General features: G+C 39.8%; 1 protein-coding gene across 17 annotated transcripts in view; it reads left to right on the forward strand.

Moving 5' to 3' along the window:
* The window catches only part of RYR2 (ryanodine receptor 2), an 847,904-nt gene that overhangs the window by 777,764 nt on the left and 44,953 nt on the right, over positions 1 to 25,187 (forward strand). For 15 of the 17 annotated variants that reach the window (XM_025213656.1, XM_025213760.1, XM_025213763.1 and 12 more), the window contains 10 exons: positions 2,806 to 2,910; positions 5,358 to 5,439; positions 6,798 to 8,101; positions 8,502 to 8,569; positions 9,929 to 10,076; positions 11,532 to 11,618; positions 13,103 to 13,321; positions 15,454 to 15,584; positions 18,496 to 18,538; positions 19,742 to 19,875. In XM_025213656.1, the coding sequence (XP_025069441.1) occupies positions 2,806 to 2,910; positions 5,358 to 5,439; positions 6,798 to 8,101; positions 8,502 to 8,569; positions 9,929 to 10,076; positions 11,532 to 11,618; positions 13,103 to 13,321; positions 15,454 to 15,584; positions 18,496 to 18,538; positions 19,742 to 19,875 (2,321 nt within the window). Of the gene's footprint in view, positions 1 to 684; positions 1,076 to 2,805; positions 2,911 to 5,357; positions 5,440 to 6,797; positions 8,102 to 8,501; positions 8,570 to 9,928; positions 10,077 to 11,531; positions 11,619 to 13,102; positions 13,322 to 15,453; positions 15,585 to 18,495; positions 18,539 to 19,741; positions 19,876 to 25,187 lie in introns of those variants that run through there. The other 2 variants (XR_003095960.1, XM_025213754.1) reach the window with 2 other exon arrangements.

Genomic DNA, 25,187 nt, shown 5'->3' on the forward strand with positions numbered 1-25,187 from the left:
CGCCCCTCCTGCCCGAAGCAGTAACAACAGCAGTAACTCCCTCAGCAGCAGTTCAGCCTGTAACAACATCAACTCCTGAAAAAACAGCTTGTCCTACAGCCACGATCAACCAAGTGATTGCTGAGCAAGATGCCGCCACCAGTCGCATTCGTGCTTGGACGGAGTTACAGCAGCTGTACAAGGAATCTGAAATGGAGTCTGACGAGGCTATAGTCTCATGGCTGGAGCTCATGTCCATGGAGTTTAAGCTTGACTAGTTGGCCCCTCCTTCGTCAGCTGTCATGACTGCGTATCCTGATGGAGCCAAGATTATCTAGTGATCGGGACTGTCAACACCCGACCGGAATTCAAGGCATGAAACATCATGAATCCGACCTTCCATCACTGCCACAGAGAACACCAGAAGAGCGATACATGTTTGGATTTCTCCTACAGCGTTCTGGACTCAATAAGCGGCAACTTTGGATTTTAGGGGACGCAGGCCAATGGCAACTGGCCTATGAGTTAGGTTTCCGTTGCCTGGAAGAATTAGACGACGGCTCCTCGACGATTTCATCTGGTTGAGTGTGCAAGAGAGGGTAGTTCAAGGTAGCAGACACCTGTATTATTTGTTTTAGAAATGATAGTATAGTTCCATGGAAACCTTGTAAATATTTTGAGATACGTTAACTTATTTTTTGAAAGTTTTTGTTTACAGGTCCTAAATTCAGAGTGCGTGGTGAAGAGAAGCCCCGAGAAAAATAACATCACCGAGAAGTGAGGGCCTGATGCGCGACTTCACCATAACGCCCACTGAAGCCCTAATCGTGCAGTTTTTGTTATGAATCTAATTATGTGTATATGTGTTCGTGTTGGTTATTATTTGGTTCGATCCCTTGAGGACGAACTTCTTATGTTGGTGAATTTTGTGTTTACCCGTTTAGTTCAACAACCCGTGGTAAGAGCTCTTAATTACTCGAGTGACGAGCGTGCAGCATAATTCAGCTGTGCCTTCAGCAAGGGGGGATGTCACAACCCAAGGGTGTGATTTTGCTTTTGTGTGTGCTTTGACACCACTGAATTATTTTCCCGCCGTTTGTAGCTTTCTTTGCAGGGTGCATTTCTTCTTTGCAGCATAAGAAATGCACGTTGCAAGGAGTTCCCACCATTTGTATTAGAATTCGAGCCCCATTATTCGCTTGTGTTAAAATATTCCCACATGGCGGCTAGCGATTGGCTTGCTAGCCGTATAAGAGGCTTGAGTGGTTTCCGCCCAAGTTGGAGGACTCCACAAACATCAGGAGGAGGAGACTTCACGTCTCGTGAAGATCTCTAAGCGCTGCAGAACCTATTGGACCCAGCATGAATATCAAGAAGGCAACAGGGGTCTGATCAGCCTCTAGCCTCTCCCCGTCGCTGAGCGCAATCTTCGACGTATCCCTCTTCCCTGCGCGCAAGTTCCATGGAGCCTAGCAAACTTCGTGTGAGTCTATTCAGAGCTCTTTGCTTCGAGTACTTTCTTTGGTTGGCACGACGGGCTCGCAGTTTAGAGCCTCCAACCAGATGGGCTAGAAGAATGTTCATGGGAAGGAACTCTAGTCCGCCTCCCTTCTTTTCTATCTGTAACCGCAACTCAAGCAAGTTTTCCTGCCTGCACTGTGACCATCTACGGTGTAAGTAAACAATCTTGAATCAACCATTACGCGTCCGTGCCTAATTCTAGCGTGTCGCCTGCTTTCTCCGACCCAGCGTGTCCGGGCTGCTGGCCACAGCTTGCGGCGCGAAAAAAGGGCCCCAGATCGCTCCCGGCCCGCACATGGAGGAGTCAGCACAGCCCAGCCCAGGGCTGCAAAGCATGCTGGGGGGGTGGGGGTTGATTTAACTTGAACCAGAAAGGGGTCTGGGACAGAAGTTTGACCTAAATTAGTTAAGCCTGATACTACATTCAACCAGGTTTATCTTAAACCAGTTTCAGCCATTTTGACACTAGTTTATGTGCACTTAACTTCTGTTCAGTTACAGATTTAAACCAGTTTCTGATCACTTAAACCAGTTTATGCGTAACTTTTGTCCATAGCTTAAATGAAATAATAAGTCTATTAATCAGCCAAGGAGTAGTTTTAACAAACATACATAGTTTTGTTTGTTTATTTGTCAAAAGAAATTATCCTGTAAATTGATGTTTCCAAAGCTAAAGTCAGGTTCTACTTACATTGTGAATTGGGAGCAATTCTACGGACATAAAGGACTTCTGTTGGTATGAGAAGAAAGTAAAGATTCAAATGACTTATTTTAATTTCTCTTAACAATGTTTCTTTCTGGCAAGAAGGTATGTGAAATATGGTCACTCAGATGGAACATTTTTAGGCACATTGAAATCCTCATGATATTTTAATTTTTTGTGTTTATACAAATTAATTGTGATAGCCTTAGTTTACATAATATTAGTGAACATGCACAATATATAAATGTATACACGCAACTAATTTAGACAACTGAACCATACCATTCTATTCATGTTGCTTAGTAAAGATTTTTATCCAGTATCTGTTGACCATAATCTGATTTTGAGAAAGTAATAGAATATTATCTGTGACAGAAATATGCTGAACAAAAACAAAAATTAATTAATTTTTGCATCTCTGATTATTAATTATTAATGGTTTATTAGAGAAGATTGTCATCTTGTGTATATTTTAGTTTCCTTGGCAGTTACATTTGTGGCAGTTCTCCGCTAGCAATTGAATTGTTTTTCTTTTTCTTACTCTTTTATGTAATTCTTTTAAAAATACGCCCTGTTCTCTCTTCTCCTGGTCTACACAATAGGGTCCATGCACTGGGAATCAGCAGAGTCTGGCGCACAGCAGGTTGTGGGATGCAGTGGTTGGTTTTCTTCATGTATTTGCCCACATGCAGATGAAGTTATCTCAGGTATCATGCTCTTTTTTCTTTTGCTTTCTCTTTTTTTATCTTAATCACTTTTTAAGGAAGGTAATTTGTACTGACAAAAATTATTTTCTTAAGTGTAAAGGGAAACTGAACAGTGCAATGTTTAAAGGAGTACAGCAAAATAAAACATTTAGACTATGAACTCTCATGGATGTGGATAGCTGGCCCACAGAGGGACAACTGATTTGAAGAAAAATACAAATTATAGACTTGGCCCAAGTTTCCAAACATAGAAGAGACAAGTAAATCCTTATTTTTTTAAATATTATGTATGACACCTCTGTAACTTTGGGAAAACCAGCTAACCATTCTGGTGCCTAATTTCCCCATCTATAAAATAGTTCAATATATCTAGATTCTTACCTCACCTGGATGTGATAGAACTGAAAGTATTTGTTAAATAATTTCTAAAACAGTTTCCTCAGAGGAAGCATACTAGACAACTACAAATTATTTTTGTTAACATTATTGTTTAATCATTTAAGTAGTATGGCACTGAGAAGTGTCAAGTTTTGATGTTTTAGTCATTTGTTTTTATTGTGATTTAAATACCCAGTTAAGCATTGCACTCATTAGAAACTTGTCTCTCTTGAATGCTTTTTCCCTTACCTCTGGGACTTGATTGTTGAGTGGTGGTTGATTTCTGAGTTCTGCTGACCTTATTAGTATTACATATATTTTTCATTCCTGGTGAAATGGGATATTTTCACAAGAGGTGGCATTGTAGTGAATGCAGCTTTTCCATATTCATAAACAGAACAGCACAAGAAGTATAGAAATAAGAATTACAAATAGCTCATAAGTTACCAGGGTTACCAGAAATTCCTAGTTTAGGAATGAAAAAAACTGAAAAAATCTGCTGTTTTGATATCATGTGGGTGTACTTTGGCAGTGATAGGAATAAAATCCTCCCCAATCCCAGCCTAGTTCCTTAATGACTAGAAGGCATATTTTGTCTTATTATAAGCTCCTGCTTCATGTGTCGTTTGTCCATTCTTTGCACTGAATGAGGCATGGTGGCTGTGGTTCAGTTAAAAGGGTGACAGATACCAGCAGCATCCCTTTATTCTATATGAGGACCAGCTACTCAAGAGGTATTTGACACAAACTTTTGCCATCTGTTTGCCATGCAGTAATGTAAAATTGACGGCTGTGATTTCTGGATTTCCTTCCTGTTTCAGGATGGAAAAACAATCTTGTGGCTGCATACAGATAAGCCACACACACAGATTTGGCACATTGATCCTTGTTGTTGTGGATGAGGCTTGAGTTTACAATAACAACAAGTTTACAGTCTCACTTTTGTTTGAGATGACCTTGTAGAGTCTCTCAATTATACCTTATATAAAATGGGAGAACGATTCTTTCCCTGTCTGTTATGAAAGTGTTATGAGGCTTTGATTGTTAATAACAGAAAATAAGAAGACTAGTTTTAGGCTCTGCATTTTAAGAAAGAGGTTGAAAAACTGGAGAGAATCCAACAGAAAGCGGCAAAGATGATAAAGAGGTTGAAATAAAAACCATACAAGGAAGGTTTAGAGAACTAGGTGTGTTTAGTCTGGAGGAAAGGAGATGAATGCAGGACATGATGGCAGTTAGAGAGGCTGCCATAAAGAAGAGAAAAAACAATGGGCTGATGCAACATAGTAGGTTTAAACTGCTGCAAAGCAGGATTAGATAAAAATTTTAGGAAAACCTTCCTCACCATGGCAAGAGTACAGTAAGGGGAAAAGCTGCCTAGGGAAACTGGAATCTCCCCTTCTGGAGAGAAGGTAGATGGGCATTTGTCTGGAAGGTTTTAGAGCTAATACATCTTAGTCTGACCTGCTGCACAGATGTAAATGACCCGTAAGGTCCTTTCCAACCTTAAGTATTTGTGATTCCATAAGAACCATAAACAGTGCATAGGATTATGAAAACAAATCAGATATATCCCTGAGACTGGACTAAATCTAATGCTGTGTGGGTTTTACTGGTAGAGTCCTTTGTCTTAAGTGAAAGCTCAAGCTCTTGGGTTTAGGAAGCACATTCAGTAGCTTTGTGCATCTAGTACAGAGGGAAATCTGTGGAGCCTTCAGCATGCCTATTGTGGATATGATATCAGGATATTTTAAAGAGTATTCCTTTAAGGCATGTCTTCAGAAGACATGCAGGACTGATTTCCAGAGGCTTACACTTTGCTAGGTTTGGGTGGGTTCCAACATATGGCGTTTTCACTTCAGGAGCAGACCCCTGCCAAATGTCAAGTCTTTGTTTCAAACCATAGATACACTGGAACTCTTCCAAGTCTGATTGGATCTAGATGTTAACTAGTTAAAACGATCTGTTTTTCTCTAACCTTATACTTGAAAGCAAGTAAACTGTTTCTGATGGAACTTAAAAAATGCCTTAGCAAAAATAGTCCTATTTGAAGTGTATTTTATTTGCAGGACTCCAGTCAAATTGAATTATTGAAAGAGTTAATGGATCTACAGAAAGATATGGTGGTCATGCTGCTGTCTATGCTGGAAGGTAGTTTTGAATTTATTTTGAAACTCTATTTTGCAAATATTGTAATAGTGCCTTTTTCCTGCTTATGTGTTTCACAGTAGAATCTCTGCCTCTTTCCTTTTTATTATTTTAATGTTGATGTATTAATTACCAGAATAGCTGTTGCCCCTTCAGGATTCACAAACTATATGCGCTAGAGAGTCATGTAAGAATTAATTAGATCTGTATTAATTAGTTGGTTATTTTTGTTCCCATGAATGTGGCTACTGTAGTGGTTCAGGTGAGATGTTGTTTAGATCTGAAACTAGGTTTCTGGCTACAGAAGGTAGTGTGAGTAGTTTTATTTAAAGTGTGCTAACAACTGTAACATACTGCATGTAACATGACACTTTTTGTATCAACAACAACTTTAAACCGTAAAAAGAACAAATTTTGATTTCACTTGGGTAGGTCCAGTCTATGTATAAGGGATTTTCTGTTTAATAATTGCATCTGCAGTCACCTCAACTCAATCTGAAAGTGTGTGACATTGTATTATTATTTACTTATTCTGTGATAAGCCTTTACAGTCCAGATCAGGAACCAGGGCTCTGTGCAAGCAAACACAATGCCATTTCTTCGCTATAGCCTGATATCTATGTTTATATCCATATCATGTCTAAGCTCTTGAGAGAAATGGCAAGAAGAATCTGGAAGTTTGTATACACTTTGGGTTGATTTCAACTTGCTCGGTCAGGTACTGGTAGCAGTCTACCTGTGGTAGTATAGAGGTCAACAGAGGCTGCAAAAAGAAGAAAGGAAACTTAGATTGATAGCCTGTGCTAAGTTCCTTGTTGCTGCAGCTGGACTAATACATGTACCTGGTCTTGCTGGCTAAAACTAGCTATTTATGTCTACAGTATAGACTCCATACTACTTAGGGTAACTTCAGTGTAGGCATATCCTCAGTGTCATTCCTAAATTAAATCTCCTATTTTGCATTCTATTAAATGTGAAGGAAGTCTTAGATGTTTTATGACTTGATATTTTTCTTCTTCTAAAACAAATGTTAACAGTTACTTCTGACATTGATTCTCCATATTTAAGCATAGTATTTTTAGATATAGATATTAATCTGTATACTATTACACTGAAGTTCTGAATGTGACTGTCGGTCAGAAATGTTTAAATCTTACCATATGATTCTCTATCGGGAAGTTCTTAAGAACAAGTCAGACAAGCACTTGTATCGAATGGTTCAGATAGGGATGATACAGCTGGGACCTGAGGGCTGAATTAGATGGCCTTCTGAGGTCCTTTTCAGGTCTATTTACTCTCTTATTCTTTTACCCATTGTTAAACATTACCACTGATGACTAATTGAATTTCACCACCTTCAGGTAATGTTGTGAATGGAACTATCGGCAAGCAAATGGTTGACATGTTGGTAGAATCGTCCAACAACGTAGAGATGATTCTGAAGTTTTTTGATATGTTCTTAAAACTAAAAGATTTAACTTCTTCTGATGCATTCAAGGAATATGACCCTGATGGCAAAGGTGTAATTTCAAAGAGGGACTTTCAAAAGGCAATGGAAAGCCATAAGCATTACACCCAATCTGAAACAGAGTTTCTGCTGTCTTGTGCTGAGCCAGATGAGAATGAGACTCTGGACTATGAAGAATTTGTGAAACGGTTCCACGAACCCGCTAAAGACATTGGTTTCAATGTTGCTGTTCTCTTAACAAACCTGTCGGAGCACATGCCCCATGACACTCGCTTGCAGACTTTCCTTGAGCTAGCAGAGAGTGTTCTGAATTATTTTCAGCCCTTTCTTGGGCGTATAGAAATCATGGGCAGTGCAAAGCGCATTGAGCGAGTTTATTTTGAAATAAGTGAGTCAAGTCGGACTCAGTGGGAGAAGCCTCAGGTTAAAGAGTCAAAACGACAGTTTATATTTGATGTAGTAAATGAAGGTGGAGAGAAAGAAAAGATGGAGCTTTTTGTTAATTTCTGTGAGGATACCATCTTTGAAATGCAGTTGGCTGCTCAGATCTCTGAATCAGATTTGAGTGAGAGATCAGCAAATAAAGAAGAGAGCGAGAAAGATAAGCTGGAGGAACAGGACCCTAGAATGGGCTTTTTCACCCTTGTGACGGTAAAGTCAGCTTTAGTAGCCCTCAAGTATAACATAATGACTCTCATGAAAATGCTCAGTGTGAAGAGTCTAAAGAAGCAGATGAAGAAGATGAAGAAAATGACCATGAAGGATATGGTTATGGCTTTTTTTTCTTCCTACTGGAGTATTTTGATGGGCTTACTCCATTTCACATCTAGTGTTTTCCGGGGCTTCTTTCGCATCATGTACAGTTTATTACTTGGTGGAAGCCTAGTAGAAGGGGCTAAGAAGATCAAGGTGGCTGAACTTTTAGCTAATATGCCAGATCCCACTCAGGATGAAGTGCGTGGGGAAGGGGAAGAAGGAGAGAGGAAACCCACAGAAACTGCACTGCCTGCAGAAGATCTGACAGATCTAACAGCTTTGTCAGATGATGGTGACCTGCTCTCAGACATATTTGGCTTGGACTTGAAAAGAGAAGGAGGCCAGTATAAGCTGATCCCTCACAACCCAAATGCTGGTCTGAGTGATTTATTGAGCACTCCTTCATTGCTCCCATTACCTGAGGTGCAAGAAAAAGTCCAGGTAACAAACTCTATCCATTTACTTGCAATATTTTCACTTAAATTCATTTGTCTGCTTGAATTAAAACTTGCAACTATATTTGTGAGACTTTGGCTTCTTTTCTTAAGTGTGCTGTGCTTAATAAAGAATCACATTGAATTGTCAAAACATAGTCTTTAGGAGGTTACAGAATTTAAGCCCCAAAGTCTTACCTGTGTATAAGTTTTGTTGATTTGCTTTTAAATCAAAATCAAAATGTGTTTTATAAATGCAAAGTGAAGTGTCATTTTCACTTAGTGTGGTATCAGTTAAAAAGGCAACCTTAATGTTCAGCACTGTGACCATGTTGCCTTTAACCATGTTTTGAAGGTTTTGTACTGTATAATACTGCTTAGCATTTTCTTTATCTGACTCACTCAAGGAACAGAAGGTGAAAGAAGATGAAAAGGATGAGAAGGAAGAAACTAAATCTGAACCTGAAAAAGCAGAGTATGTATAATTCTAGGCCATAAGCCTACATTGCTTTACTGAAAAATAAGGTTTGTTTACTTTTATAGCATCACCCTTTTATTATTGTGTCAGAAAGACATCTCACACTAAATGTAGGATTTTCTTTACCTGTCATCCTCCCCAATTGGAGACTGACAAAGGAGCACTCACATTCCAATACAGTGAAGCCAACATAAACATTGAAATGATATAGAGGTTTTATGCAACTCTTTGATTCAGTCCATCCTTCCCAGTCCATTTTTCCAGTCATGTTCACTGTATTTATATGATGCCACAAACAACAGGCAGTGTTTTTAGTATTGCTACTTCATGGTAAGTCTTTTGATGACTAGGATTTACAGACGGGGTTGTGCTACCTGCTTCCCTTCCCCACGCAGTCCCAGATTCATGACTGCTAAATTTCCAGGCCAAGTTGAGATTCCCAATAGTATATAGAACTTCTGTATTCAAGGCTCCACATACTCTACCTAAATCTAGACATGAATTCTGCTCCAGCACCCCCAATTTTCTCTAGTGCACTGATATGAAAATTTTGCAGGAGCTCAATTTAAGTTAAAATATAAAGTCTAAACCTTCATATCTGCTTTTTTTTTAATGATTCCTGTCCTGAATGTACTTTATTTGATTATGTACCAAAGTTTTCCATTTTTATTGTGTGATAAATGACATTTTCCATCTCACAGAAAAGTTGGAGGTTAGGCTGGGTAGAGAACAGTTAGGGCATTTGATGGGTATAGGATGGTGGGATAAAAGCCATAGGTGACATTTGCATTGAAATGATCAGCAGTGGAAAAACTGTATTTTGAAAGTCTCATGTTAAAGTCTCAGAACTAAAAACCTGATAAGGCAGCGTATTCCATCTTGAAAACTCATTTTTATAGAGCCGTTTAGGAACTGGGAATGGGAGTTTTCAACCTGTGAAAAAGTTCACATATTTTTTTTCATTCCAAACTTGAACAAAAGATTGGTAATTCAAGCATTTCTTTTTCAGGGCAAGACTTTTTTTTCATTGGATTGGTAGGCTGGTAGGGGAAGGCCTGGCAGTTTAAGAAGCTGGCCACCCAGGAAGTGCTAGGATCTGGGGAACCTGGTGTCCTTGCAGCAGTTTACAAGAGGAGTCTACCAAGGGGATGGGGAATCCTTCACAAAATATCCTAAGTGCTTTTGAACCTAGGAAGAAGTTCTCTTTCTCCTTCTCCTTCTCCTTCATCCTGCATCAAAGCTAATTAGGCTCCATGAGTGGATTAGTGTACAGTAGGATTATGGACTCACACATATATAACAGATTTTAGGATCTTTAGTGACTCTGCCAAAAACTGTGGTTCCTTTATTTTTCAGGGGTGAAGATGGAGAAAAGGAAGAGAAAACTAAAGATGAGAAAGGGAAACAGAAGTTGAGACAGCTTCATACACACAGATACGGAGAACCAGAAGTTCAAGAATCAGCCTTTTGGAAGAAAATCATAGCATATCAACAGAAACTTCTTGTAAGATGTTCTTTACATTAGATGTTGTACTTGCATGTTGATTAGGCATGTTTTCCAGGCACTTGTCATGTAGTCCTGAACAAGATGCCTGTGCAGCTATCTCTCTGATTTTGTTCACTTGTTTTTTGTATGTCTGATGTACTCCAAAAGGAAAAAAAAAGGAAGAGCATAATTAAAATAATACTGAAAAATCTGAATGTATTAGGCAAATGCAGCATTTGTAGAAAAAAAAGCATTATGGATCCACTTCAAGCTGGGGACAAGGTATGCTTTGGAGGTGCACACATAGTGTTTTATGTCCACCAAACCTGGTATTTTTTGTGCACAGGTGTTTGTCCATGCTACTACTAACTTTGCACATGCAAATACAGGGTTTTGTGGCTGCAGTGAAAGAATAGGTATTTTTCATGTTTCTCATGGGAAACATTGCACAAATACTTTTTTCACAAATGTTCACAACTGTGATTCAACTCCCAATAGGTAAGCAGCCCAAAGGTAAATTAGGAGGGTGGGATTTCAGAGTTAAGCAAAATGTTTGATGAGTTTGGAAGCACGGCAGTGTCTTCCCTTACAAATATGTTTCGTTGGTCTCTCAGGGTAAGAAGGAGTGTGAGCAGCTGACATGCTTAAAAGGCTTTGCCAGTACCCTTAATGGGACTGACAAATTGTTCCTTGATTCCATTTCTGGAGTCCAAGGCAGGTTTTGCACTTTGGTGGGAGTGGGGAGCAAGTGCCAGTGGAGTGGGGTAAGTCAGAGGCATATGTAAAAGATTTTTCATGTTGGGCAAAACCCTGCACCCTGGAGGGAGGACAAGGGCTGGGGGAGGAGGAGGAGGAGGAGGACGGTGGTCAGTCTTACTTTCCCCAAGAGTCAAAGACCCTTGTTGTTTCTGCTTGCCCTTCCCTGGCTGCTACTGTGGTGTTCGTGCACCTGCGCTACTGCCTGGCACAGCAAAGACTCCTAGGGGTGGGAGGGGAGGGGATCATTGTTTTAATACCCAGGGCTTGTACCTTGCTCACACAGCTCTCAACTAATTGGTCCCAAACTTTTTAAGAACAGATTAGAAAAACACTAGTCTAACCTAGTTGGACAGGGATGATCCTGCCTTGAGCAGGGGGTTGGACTAGATGAGCTCCTGAGATCCCAGCCCTTCCTTCTTTGTGGTTTATAAATTGTTTGCATGACAGACATACCCTAGGTTATCCACATTTCTCCAGTTCTCAGAAAGTCTAGGCTTTGAGTCAACCCTTCACTTATTTCATTTCAAGCAATTTTTGGAGGGGATTGAGGGAAGAAGCATTCTTGAGCAGCAGGCTTAATAGTAAAGCTCTCTAATTAATAAAATCATGTTTCTTAAAAATAATCTTTAGTGTTTAACATGGGTGGAGAAATCAGATATATAAAATTATTCCTAAACAAACAAGCTTTATTTGTTTTATTATATTTCTTTTCAGAACTATTTTGCTCGTAATTTTTATAACATGAGGATGTTGGCTTTGTTTGTTGCTTTTGCCATCAACTTCATCTTGCTCTTCTATAAGGTAAATTTATCATATTATTACTATTCTGTCCTGGTAGTGAATAATTGCATTAATGCAAAAGACGTAGGAGGTAGCATACCCAAAGTAACAATCTAAATTCCCACTAAAACTAGCCAAAGATTGCACAGCCTTAGGGGTTCAGTGTCTGCTTCATATTTCAAAGGTATCGATCTCTAATCTTATTAAGTTTGTACTCTGTACACATTTCTGTTAGATGCTTTTTCTAGAAGTCCAAAGTGGAAAAATCTAATGAAAAATATGCTACATATACCAGAAATCTAACTTAGAAGAAATAAAGTTCAGATCTATACAAATATGTTTCTTCATTCAAAGCAAAACAAAACAAAACACCCACCCACACACCCACCCACGCAGAGAGAGAGAGAGAGAGAGAGTATAGGATAAAGGTTAATTATTTAAGATATCAAATGAAAACGTGCAGGTACATAGTGGCTCCTGAATCTGTCCATGGAGTCTTCTTTCCCCTTTTCCTTGAAAAAAGCAATCTCCGCATAACCCAGAGTTGGCAGGGGCAGAGTGGAATTAGTTGAGGGGGATGTATAAACTAGCCTAAAAGAAGATATGGAGTGTACTTAATATAGTCACTTTTTCACTGATAGCCCTGTAGGATAAATGGATGCTGCCAGACCCGAACCAAATCCTGGCATAGCCTTTCTGCTAGAGGGCACATTCAGATGAGCATGTACATTTGGTTCCCCAGGGACAAGTAGCAACGGTGCACCTTGTGACACAGCTGCTTGTCCCTGGGGAATGCCCGTGCTATGTGCACTTTGGCATGCAGCAAGTTACCCTGGGTGTGGTTGGGGAGGCTGGGGCCAGCACTGTGCTATCCCCAGCAGCCTTACCTGGGGTCCTGGGGCCCTCCCAGGGCTGCAGCAGCAGTGATCCTGCCAGGCAGAACGTGGCCATCAGCCGCAGTACGGCTCTGGGCAGCCTAGCTCTGCTTTTCAGTAGCACATGCTGCCTTAGGTTGTTTCCCCCCCCCCCCCCCCCCCCCCCCACACAGGGAGGGAAAAAAAAACAGAGCAGTGCATGCTTAGGCAGCATGTCCTTTGCAGCTCAGAGAACACCAGAGCATGCGGTGTGTAGCACTGCAAACGTGTTTCCAGCTCTACATACTGCACGGCTGTGCTCACCTAGACATGCACAGAGACTCCAACCAGCATAGCCAGAGGTACAGTCTAGGTATAGGGCTTCCATCAAGATGATTTTGGCCTCCGATGGATCCCAGGCAGAGTGTCAAGTTTGTGCCAGTTTTACTGGGGTGGTGAGGGATGGCAAAACATTCATCTCAGTACAATATCATGGAGAGGATGGAGATTTCTTGTGAAGATTTCTTCACAGACAATTCTCTTCTGGCCTCCCCTAGTTTGACTTCCTTGATTTATGGTACCCAGCCTTTAAAAATGTGAAACACCTGTCAAATGAATACTTGTCCCACTTACTTTAAGTGATTTGAACAGGTCTCCACCTCTTCCGCGACAGAAGAAAAGGAAGTTCATGTGGTACATGCTGGTGAAAACTCCAAATTAAACAGCCTAGAAAGTGGCTCTCACAGGATTATCACAGTGCACTACGTGCTTGAAGAAAGCAGTGGGTATATGGAGCCCACGCTGCGGATCTTGGCTATCCTACACACTGTCATCTCCTTTTTCTGCATCATTGGATACTACTGTTTGAAAGTAAGAGGCCAAGGAGTTGAATATTGTTTGTGTCCCACGTCTCTGTGCCCCCCCTTCCCCAGTGAAATGTAGTGGGGCAAAATTATTGAGAATTTGCATCAATAGTGTGAGGCATTATATGGAGAAACACTGTCTTTCGGATATCCTATCTACACTAGCTGGTTGTAAGGTAAACCCCACACGAATTCAGAAAGGATAGCCTGTCCTGTGAGCAAGGCAGATTTTGTAACCTTTAGCATGCTTTCATAGACTCCACAGTAGCCATGTATGTTCATGCCACAGTGTTTTGCAAGAGGTCTTATATGTGATTTTCACATGCAAGTGGAAAGGATACATATGAGCAGTGGAAACTGGCAGTGTTGCACATAGTCAACAGTTCTGTTGGAGAACAGTGTATTGCCAGAGCTCTGTTGTATTTCTACTGGATCTCCACTGATCTTCAGTGGGTATGGAAAATCACTGTTTATTATCCTTTACCTAGTCTGGCGGTCTTGTTTTGGCAGAAACACAAGACAACAGAACAACTGCACTATCAAAGAAGGTGTATCGATAACATTTTTCTTTTTATGCTGTAGGAAATTATTCAGCCTTATTTTTTCCAGCTGTCGTTAATGACTGCTATATTTCCTTGGCCAAAAAAGATGTAACTGCTTTTACCTCTGAGACAAATGATCACATGTTGCAGTCAAAAGTGGCTGATTTCCCTCAGTAGTTCAGTGCCTCCACAGATTAGTAAACGCTAAAATACGTTTTCCATGAGTGAATGTTATTTGGTATGCAGACTACTATCTCCAAATCCTAGTTTTGAGACTTGATTTTCTTTTTTTCGGTGTGAGATGTGTGGAACTTCTTTGAGAATTAACTTTTTAAATTTATCCTCTGGCTAAAGATGAATTTAGAAACCCATTGAAGTAGCTATTTGCTGTAAAGATTTCCCACTTCTCCACTTTCCAAGACCCTGAAGAGAAGGCGTTTCCTCAAAAAAGAACATTTCTAGTTTCTGCCTTTGGCTGATGGAAAATTGTTTTTAAAATAGTAATAATAATAAACCTTCCTCTGCTGTTGTCTGTGATGTTTTGGTGTCCAGAGATTGCTTTTAGATTGAGACTGAATTAAATGTACTTCATTTCTTTTATTTAAACATCTTGAAATAAGAATTGGATTACAGTTAGTATATATAGTCTAAGTACCATCAGTGTTAATGAATACAGTATTAATTGCTGTAGTTTCAACATAATAGTGTCTTGCTGTATGCTGCCATTTGTGATAAGAAGTCAGTTGCAGAATGGGTGCATTTTGAGGAGTTCAGAAATAATTTAAGAAGCTTAGGAGAATCACTTTTCAAAATATAAGAGAATAAAACAGCCCACAGTCTACATGAATGCAGTCAGATTGTGCCTTTGTCAGTAACTGTTACCAGAGGAAAGACCATTCAAATACAACCTGAAGATCTATCAGCTTCATCCAGCCCCAATGGAAGGTATATCTTCAGACAGTGACTCGGCTCTCACAAGGCAATTCTGTTCTAAGATAGGATTTTTAGATCCTTACAGCCTAGGTCCTCAGGTACAGGAGAAATCTGCAGAACACAGTTGAAGGGGAGGGCATGCAAAAGTGATTTAAGCCATCTTCTCAATTGCTCTGATCCCCCTGCTGCTCTGGATGCTGTTTTCTCTGCAGCCTTCAAATTACCTTAACCTCATAGCCTTTACCAGTGTTTGGTTGTAATAATGCCACACAGCAATCTTTGGGAACATTGCATATAAGCTCCGTTTTTTAAGCATATCCTTTCTACTCTGCTCTTCTGACTGATATGCAAACCCTTATATTACTTCTATGCCATTGTAGAGTTACCCCTGCATTTGAATGAATGTCCTAGGGTTTATGTTATGACCTCATTATTATGAAGAGGTTGAATGGTACAAAATGATCTGTGCTGGCATCAGCCAAATTCTTGATTGCTTGAAAACCTGTCCTATAAATTACTGTGACTATGGAACAGTTTATAATTTTTCCTTCTGAGAGTTATTAAACTTCATTTTACCCAGCAACCAGCTGTTATTAAAAGAGTAGTTCTCAGAGCTGTCAGAAATTTTTCACTCATTTTTAATATGTTGATTTTTCAATTGCAGGTTCCACTGGTTATTTTTAAGCGAGAAAAAGAAGTTGCAAGGAAATTAGAATTTGATGGGTTATATATTACAGAACAACCATCAGAAGATGATATTAAAGGGCAGTGGGATAGACTTGTTATCAATACACAGTGAGTATATATTTACTGTAGTTTTTACAATTGTGTAAAGAATTTTCTGTAGTAGACACAGCTTGAATAGTTATCTATCTATCATGTTTGTAGGAAGTGAACAATGCTGATGAGGTTTAATTTTGCAGCAGAGGAATTCAAAATCATTAAGTATCCATAGCATCTAATGTATACCATCATTTTTAGCCTTCCGTGCTCTGAAGGCTAGAATCTTTAATATGATTTTTTTTTTTCTGAAAGAGAAAAAAAACATTGAAATAAAATCCTTTCTGGCTACTATGGTACTCATTTACACATATGGTATTCTTTAACATGTCCTGTTGTTGCCCTACAGCAGCAGTTCCCGATCTGTGGTACACTTACCACCAGTGGTACACAGACAACCTCTCAGTGGTACATGGGAGCAGCAGATGGGGGTGCACAGGGCACTTGGGTGGTGGGGAAGGCAGCTGACTCCAGCACATGGGGCTTCCCTCCCATGCTCAGAGAGTGAGGGGAACGCCGGTGATACCCAGAGGAGGATGCGCCCCTTGCTGCAATGTGCAGCGCTGGCTGGAGCTGTGCCCTGAGCACCCCCACCTGCTGCTGCACTGTGGGGTGAGTGGAGGGGGGCCGCACCCCCCCCCCACCCACCCTCACATCCCACATTTCCACACCCTGCCCCTACAACCCCCCACATATACACAACCCCCCAACATAACCTATGCTCCCCCCCCCCCCACCCCCAACATGGTGGTACTCAAGGTTTTATCACTTTAAATTGGTGGTAAGCCATCTGTCAGAGTTTGGGAACCACTGCCTTACAGTATTACATTAGTTTTACACCACTGTAGACTTCTCAGATGATCTCCTTAGGAGATCATTCCCACACCTTATTCTGAGCAGATCCACACAGTTCAACTTTGCTCCAACTGGGTCTCTGGATGTTAGCTCCCTACTATTTCTCAGCTATGCTAACTTGCCAGACCCAACTCTGTTTGGCCCCTGGTAAGCCAGTCTGGGCAACCAGTTGATTAGAGCAACTTGCAAAACAGAATCTTCAAAACAAACCTGGACTGTCACAACCAGCAGCCTACAGGCTGCATCTGCCCCATAGAAGTTAAAGTGTGGTCTCTGGTCTCCCAGTCTGGGCATCTCTTTCTTCACTGTTCTCCTACTGCTGGCACCTGGGTCTCTGGGGTCCCATCCAGCTTTTGCTTCCTGCCTCTTTCCTTGTCCCTTTGCATGGCATGGCCCACAGGGCTGAGGAAGCCAGGACACTTGGGGGGACCTGGTGACCTGGTATGGTCCAGCAGGGGTAACTTGCCATATGGAGCTATGGGGGATGGGGAATGAAGCATGGGAGCATAGCACAGCATGGCAGGGAGTGAGGGTATATGGCATTGTTCAGTGCAGCAAGGAAGAGGGGGCATGTGGCATGGTCTGTGGCCCCCAGCTACTCAGAGCCTGCTATAGTTATTCATTCCCCAGTGACAGAAGGCACACAGAACAGCCAAAGGCAAAAGCAATAATATGATTACATATATAGATCCTAGTTTCAAAACACCTGGAAAGCAACAATTAAGATACAAATCACCCTCAGCCCAGCCAAGCCCACCTCTAACAAGGAGAAACACACTGGCCTGCCAGCACTGACTCAGTGTCTCTGTGTTGTCTCACAGATGCTTGTCACTATCTTAAACATGCATCATTTTCTTTGCCCCATGGTTTAATTTTTTGCATAGTCTGTCCCAATCTCACCTGTCTTCTTTCATTCAGTATCAGACTGTCAACTTCCATCTCCAATTGGCCCACAATTTATCTCTGTTACCCGCTTGTTAGATTTTTCAAACAAGCATCTTTAATTTTTTTGACATGTAGCCCTTCATGCTCACAAGAATCCAACTGTAAACATCCCCAGCATAACCTCATTAGCCTCCTTCAGCCTCTCTTCAAAAGTCTTCCTTTTACTAGTAGCTATAAAAAAAAAAAAAAAAAAAAAATGCTGTTGCAGTAGTGCACTGATACAACTCCCCATTATGCTTACCAGTATTGTTTTGTTAGTTCTCACTACATCCCCCCCTGTCTGTATCCATCTGTTTTTCTAGTCAAAGACATAGCTCACTGGGACAGGAACTGTTTTTTGTTTTTGTTTTTTCAGTGTTTGTATAGTGCCTGCCCCAGTGAGATCCAGGGCAATGGCGATAGGAACTACAGTATTACTACTACTGACATCATTGACTCCCTATACACAAGCTCGGGGGTGGGGGTATTTTAATTATAGTGGTTTCCAGAGAGCTGCGCTAATTAAACAGCACAATATCACATGTATTAAGCCCCTGCACATTTAAAAATGGCCACAAGATACTCTAACTAAAGCTCATTTGATGAGCTTTAGTTACAGCACTTCACTGACCATTTTCGAACCCTCCAGGGCTTATACACGTGATGCTGCAGCAATGCTAGAGTGTTCTAATTAGGATGCAGAGCAGACTCAATGAATTGAGTCTGCTCTGATGCTTTCTAATTAGAACGTACCAGAGCATGTGTATGGGGACCCATTACTACTACCACCACTATCACTACTAACCAGTAATAATACCATATTTACTCAAAATGCAGGTGACTTTGAATTTAAAAACATTTTAAATTTGCTATAATTTTCCATGTAGCTAGTCTGATTATTGGAGGGCCATGTTAAATCCACAGCCCCATCACAGCTGTTCAGGGAAAGCAGTCGTGAAGGGCAAGGGGCCAGACCCCCCAACCTTGCTTCCCTGCCTGCCCCCACTGTGCCTATGCCTGTCATCCCTGCTCCCTGCCCCTCCTGCCAATTCCCTTTCTCAGATGGTTAGTTTAATGAGGGGTGCCTTGAGTCTAAAAAGGTTGAGAACGTTGTTCTAAAGTATCATTTCTTATCTAAATTTTTCAGGTCATTTCCTAACAACTATTGGGACAAATTTGTTAAAAGAAAGGTAATACTTTTTAAAAACATTTTAGTAGACTTTGACGTTTAGGCTGGGTTTTTTTAAGTTTGAGTTTTGCTTTAATATTTGGTATGCTACAGAATGGCATAATTCCTTGAAATTTATCTGAATATAAATTATTAATTATTGTATTTACCAATTTATACCAAGTCAGATTACTTACCTTATTTGTGTATGCAACTACACACATACCCACACACACACACACATCTGTACTTATGAATGCATATATTAGGTATTTGGTTTTAAGATTTTTAAATGTAATTTAGAGACAGCTTGTTTGAATTCTTTCATAAAATGCATGTATTCAGCACATACCTATGAAATCTTGGGCATGCAATATGATTGTGTGTATATACCCACACATATACATACTTGCATACATTCTATATATTAAGTTATATGCATGTGTGGGTATGTGTGTACTCTTGTGTGTACTCATACACACTCCTGTTTAGAAAAGATTTATCATTTAAAGATAGAAAATATTAAGGAGTAATGGTAATGCCTTCATTATGAATGCTGGAATTAGTTTCTTGTAAACATCATTGTCAGTCTTCCCAAATTCCCTGTAATGAAATTGATCTTCCTAAATATTTTATTATTTACTACAAAAAAAATCTTTCTAGGCAGTTTGGTAAACACCAAAAAAGGGATGTTAATATTGCTGGGATAGATTTAACTCCTTTTTCACTCCAGCTTATCATTCCATCTCTGCTGATGTCAAAGAAATCAGAGTTTTGAAAGTTTACTTCAGGTTATGAGGCATTCATGAAAGCTCTAGAACATTATTAAGGATAGTGGACTGATACTTTGGGATGTTATATGGATTCATCTAAATCAGTAACTCTTTCTAATAAAATATGTTGTTTCCTTTTATTTATATATGTTGTTATATATTCTATTGTTACGATATATATTTTCTATATTATAACCATTTCATCAAAATGTGTTTATAAAATTAAATATTAGAGTTAGTTAAAAACGCAACATTTTTTTCATGTACATTGTTACATAAAAGGTATTCCTTTTTCTAAAAAATATTCCAATGTAATAACCAGCTTTACTAAATACAAGTAGAGCAATTAACTGCAAGATAAGTTTATTCTTAAAAAGAAATCAGAGTAAGGAAAAAGTAACCATATTTTTCCCCTCCTGACTCTATTGAATTATATACTTCTTATCTTTTAGGTTATGGATAAGTACGGTGAGTTTTATGGCCGTGACAGAATCAGCGAGTTGCTAGGAATGGACAAAGCTGCTCTGGATTTTAGTGATGCCAGAGAAAAAAAGAAACCAAAGAAAGATAGCTCCTTATCTGCTGTGTATGTACCTCCTTCCATTTTCTTTTCTCTGTTAAGATCAAGCATTTAAATGATATCATTCAGCTTTGAGCATCATGGCTGTTCTTAAACTATTATTCAGAAATGTGTTCTTGATTTTATGTTGTAGAAAATGTAATGAAGAGCAGACAGAGATATAAAGAGGCATAGCATATGGAATTCACACCTAAGTGACTGGTAGGAGGTGCACGGGGGTGCACATGCCCCCCACCAATGGCTGACACTGATGCTGTTGGTAGGGCTGGTGCCCCGCCTGACAGGGCTGCTGCTGTTGGCAGCTTCTGCAGGTGCCCCGCCAGATTCAGGAAGCACCAGTCACTCATGATTCACAAGACTGCATTTCACTTTATAGCTATGTACTTATTTTGTTATGTTAATACTTGAGTGAATAATATTCCCAGAGATGCAATGAATTATAGTGATAACAGGGCTAGGAATTCCATTATTTTCCTTAGAGGGTCCATTATGTCTGAATCAGCCCAAAAAAATGGCTTACAATATACACACCATATATTCCACTTTTAAAAACATTGTATGATGGTATTAGATGCTGTCATAAGTGTAGTAGAATGTTAAGAAATTAGATGTCTAGTCTTTGAAATATTTCCTAACTTGTTTTGTCTGAAGTACATACTTTCCTTCTGTTTGAAAGATAGACAGAAGTATGTGGAAAAGCCAAGCTTCTAGATAGTGAAATAACCAGAGTCATTTTATTCTGAGTACTGAAGAAATTGGCTGAAGTAATTGCGGATCCATTGGCTATCATCTTTGAAAACTTGTGAAGGTCAGGCAAGGTCCTGGATGGCTAGAAAAGGGCAAACATAGGATGTGTCTACACGTGTTTTAATGTTCATTAGTCTTTTTTAATATGCATTAATGAATTACTAAAAAAACCATATTCTTTAGTTAATGCACGTTAAAATAGGCTAATGTGTGTTTAAAGTATCACTAAGTGCCCTTTTTAAGAAATAGAAGAAGGATCTGAGGTCAGCCTGACCTGGATACCTGAAAAGATCATGGATCAGGTTCTCAAGGAATTCATTGTGAAGCTCCTAGAGGACAGCAAGATGCTCAGGAACAGCCCACATGGATTCAGCAAGAGCAAGTCATGCTTGACCAACCTTATGTCCTTCTATGACGAAGTGACAGGCTCTGGGGATGAAGGGAGAGCAGCGAATGTGTTGTACCTTAACTTTATCAAGGGTTTTGATATTGTCTCTCACAACACTCATTAAGAAGCTAAGGAAATACAGACTAGAGAAAAGTACCGTAAGGTGCATACATAGCTGGTTAGATCATTATGCTCGATGAATAGTCATTAATGGCTCTCTGTCTAGTTAGGAGGAGGTATCAAGTGGCTCTGGTAGTGTTCAACATCTTCATTAATGATTTGGATGATGGGATTGAGTGCATGCTTACCAAATTTGTGAATGAAACCAAGTTGGATGGAGTTGCAGACACTGGGGGGGTCAGGGCTAAGATTCATAATAACCTGGATAGACAGGACACCTGGCCTGCAGTCAACCAGATGAAATTCAACAAGGACACAAGTGTAAAATCCTGCATTTGGAAGAGAATAATTGCATGCACAAATACAGACTGCGGAGTTATGGGCTAGGCTGCAGTACTGTAGAGAAGGACCTGGGGTTATAGTAGACCTTAAAATGAATATGTGCCAACAGTGTGCTCTTTGTTGCAAAAAAAAAAAAAAAGGGGACGGGGGCAGATTGAAGCAGAGGGAGAAAAAATTATTTGGGGGCAGGCTTCCCCAGCAGGGAAGTCCCACCCGGCCAAGGCCTCACTCAACTTACCCCTGCTCCTGGCTCTATGGCACCGTCCCTCACTGCGGGGGCCTCTATCTAGCCCCTGTTCCCCCATGGACTGACCTGCTGGGCTGGGACGCATGCACATGGGCACTCAACCCCCCCACCCCAGCCTCGGGTTGACTCCAAGAGGCTTCAGGATCTACCGCCAGAGGCTCCGAGATCTACCGGTGGATTGAGATCCACTGGTTGGTGACCAGTGATGTACAAGTTCCCTAAAGCACTCCCAGCTAGAGTGTCTTCATTTACTACCTGACTTAATGAGGGTTATGTTTTCATGCAATTGGCCATTTTAAAAGTGCTCTGCAGCCATGCACTCATGTTATGACACAGCTGCACAGCTGTACAGTGCTTTTAGGGGCCAGATCACACACAAAAAGTCACTTCTATCTGCATCCCAAGATTTGGGGTGTGCAAAAATAGCTTAAATAATTTCATTCAGGTAGTTGAGAAGTTTTCAAGCAAATATTTATCTTCACACTTTCCTTTATGGTTTTAGTTTGTAATAGGCTTAGAAAGTTGCCACTTATATTGTACTGAACTGTTGTTCACATTAGCTCAGTCTATTGATTTGCCTTTTGATTTGCAAAGCATTCTAGAAAAAAATGTTAAAAGGCTGAAAGGCCCTCTTAAATGTGAATTGATAGTAGCGATAGTGATTCTTTAGTTGACACTCCCTGGTAGTTGCTTTGAACAGCTTTGATATATGCACATTGAGATGAGCCAGGCAGAAAAGTTCAGAGTTATGCTTCTTGTTAATATTTCTGCATCAGTAGACTGCCTGAGGAGCAGTGGGGAAAAAAAGGTAGCAATAGCATTTGACAAAGGGCTACCTTTTCATTTGTAATGAGTACTGTGACACTTGTAAAGAAACTGAAAATACTGGTTCTTGCGGAGGTGATGGGCTAATAGCAAAGGCTGTTTCCACACACAAGGAAGGTAGGTTTTGTATAATTGTCTTTTCATAGTTCTGTCGGTTCATTACAATGACAGATTACTGACCTAATAATATCAGTTATTGCAGAATTGAATCTCTCTCCTGAAGAAACTGTTAAGTTTGTGCCAGTATCCATACTGTGATTTGGGGAAACGTTTTCTCAAAATTAGCACAATGCTGCCAGATTCATTTATTCTTTCTAAATGGTATTGGATAGGTAGGTTCCCAAGGTTGTGCAATATGTCTTAGAAGTCACAGAACTATTTTTAATCAGTTAATTATTCATGATCTTTGTGCAAACTAATTACCAGTCTAACCATTATCCTCAAGATTCTAAAAAAACTCATCGGCATAACTAATTTAGTCTCTACTTTTTCTCTAATTGAGAGAATATTGTAAAAACTTCCTCTGTAATTTTACAGTGCCATTTCACTCTCTAATTAAGGACAATATTAAGAATGAGTGTGATGACTGTGGTTCTTAAAAAAGGGAAGTGGTGGAAGAGAATTATTTCCAGCTTGTTATAAAGTATAAGGGTCTTTACTTGTTAACGTATCAAAAGGATAAAAGTGCAGGAACAAAAGACTAGAAGCAACCAAACATTTCCCCAAACTTACTTAGAAATTTCAAATACAAAGAGGTCGTCTAAACACAAACCAAATAGAATAGCACACTAACCAACCCCAGTTATAACCCCAGATACCTGAACCACATTCCAGAATGGCATCAGAAAAAAATAATTGCTTGTTCTCCACTTATCGTTTCTTTCATGCATCTCAAAGTAACTGAGGTTTTTCTTTCTAAAGCATAGTCTCTACATTATTCATCCAGTGGAATCTTCAAGGCAGACAGGATAAAGCAACATGTGACTGAAGAAAAAATTAATCCTATTGCTTTTCTCCTTCTTAAAATCTTCATCCAGTATTAGGTCTTCAAGGATCTGGAAACCTTCCAAGGGCCACATGGGAGATGAAGTTTGTATAAAGAACCAAATTGATGGAAACAAAGCAAAAATAGCATTTCATAATTTTGTAAATGAAAATGCTTTAGAATGTGTTCACATAGGATAAATAATTCTTGTTATCTGTTTCCTGATTTGTTTTTATTTTTATCATAAAAAAAAAAGGTGAACATTAAAAAACATTAAATTTGGGACACTAATTTTGTTTTAGATGGTAGGTAATTTGAAGAATAAAATAAGGGATGTTAGAAAGGTGTATTCATTCAGAAGGGCCCAGTTCAATATGATGGTTCTGGAGTCTGAATAATAACCTTCTTAAATCATCAGGGTTAGTTCAGTTGTCCTTACCTTTAAGATGTTTATAGAAAAGAACAGCCCCTTATAGTTGAGGGTCTTAAGATAAGGATTCCTTAAATTTCATTCTGCTGTCAGTTGAGAGCCAGACTTGCAGGCCCATGCAGAAGAAGGAAGTGGAAGGAGTTGCTTGCTTCTTTGCTCAGGCAGTCTGCCTTTCCACACCCTTCATGAACTGGACAACAGCTTGTTACTTCCACTTGCAGAATTTGCCAGGAAGTAAGTAGGTGCTTGATGCTGTTCCTGTTCTCATAGTAAATTCCATCCAGTACAGCTGAGCAGGTGCAGGACAGAGTTGGAAGCGGATTTGCACAGTTTACATCTTCCCACTTCTCACCCCAACTTAGAATGATGTCAGGAGACCCTAGAACTTGGAACCTCAATCTAGTTTGTCTCCTGATCCTGCCCAAATATGTGCTCCATTCTAATTGGGCCTAATTATAAGGTTACAAATGACCCAAAGAGTTTGGTATTGAAATAGATTATTATTATTGTATAAGTCTTCTAATATGCCCTTGATTAGATATCTGAATCATCAGAGCTTCATCTCTCCCTGCAAAAATAAACCATGTTCCTTTTGTATCACTTTCTCTTTTTTAGGAATTAGATTTCAAGAAAAAACAATCACAATATTTACATTACTGGGAAAAGCTACAGGTTCTATGAATTTTGCCTTCATTCTGCAAAACAGCTTAAAAGAAAGGCATCTTTCTTCTGTGACTTACAGGAATAGTCAGATATTAAATTATAGTATTGGGTACGATGGCCTTCTGTACCATACTTACCCCTTTGTGATAATTTACTTTTTAACCAAGTTTTCACCATTATCCATGGTTATGGTTTCAGTGTATTTTATATTTTTCAGGGAGTGAAAATGAGTTCTATCCTTACAATACAGTGTCTTGAGAGTAGGGGTTCTTTACTCTTCTGTCCCCTTTCTCATGGTAGGAATGCAATTTAGGATGGTGATATCTCTGTCACCCTGCAGCTTGTGGACCAGATACTGAGTGAGACAGTATTGTTATATTCAAATGTACACTTCTAAACATAATATTGACTCATACAGCTTTTTATTTTAACTTCCTAAGTAACAGATTTCAAATGAACTGCATTGTTGAATTTTGACTGGTCAAGACAATGTGTCTTCTGCTCTCTGGAGTATGGAAGCAGTCAGTACTCTACAAGAATATCTTCCTTAATCTTATTAGTTATTGTTTGT

The sequence above is a fragment of the Alligator sinensis genome, unplaced genomic scaffold (assembly GCF_000455745.1).
Source record: "Alligator sinensis unplaced genomic scaffold, ASM45574v1 scaffold93_2, whole genome shotgun sequence".
NCBI lineage: Eukaryota > Metazoa > Chordata > Crocodylia > Alligatoridae > Alligator > Alligator sinensis.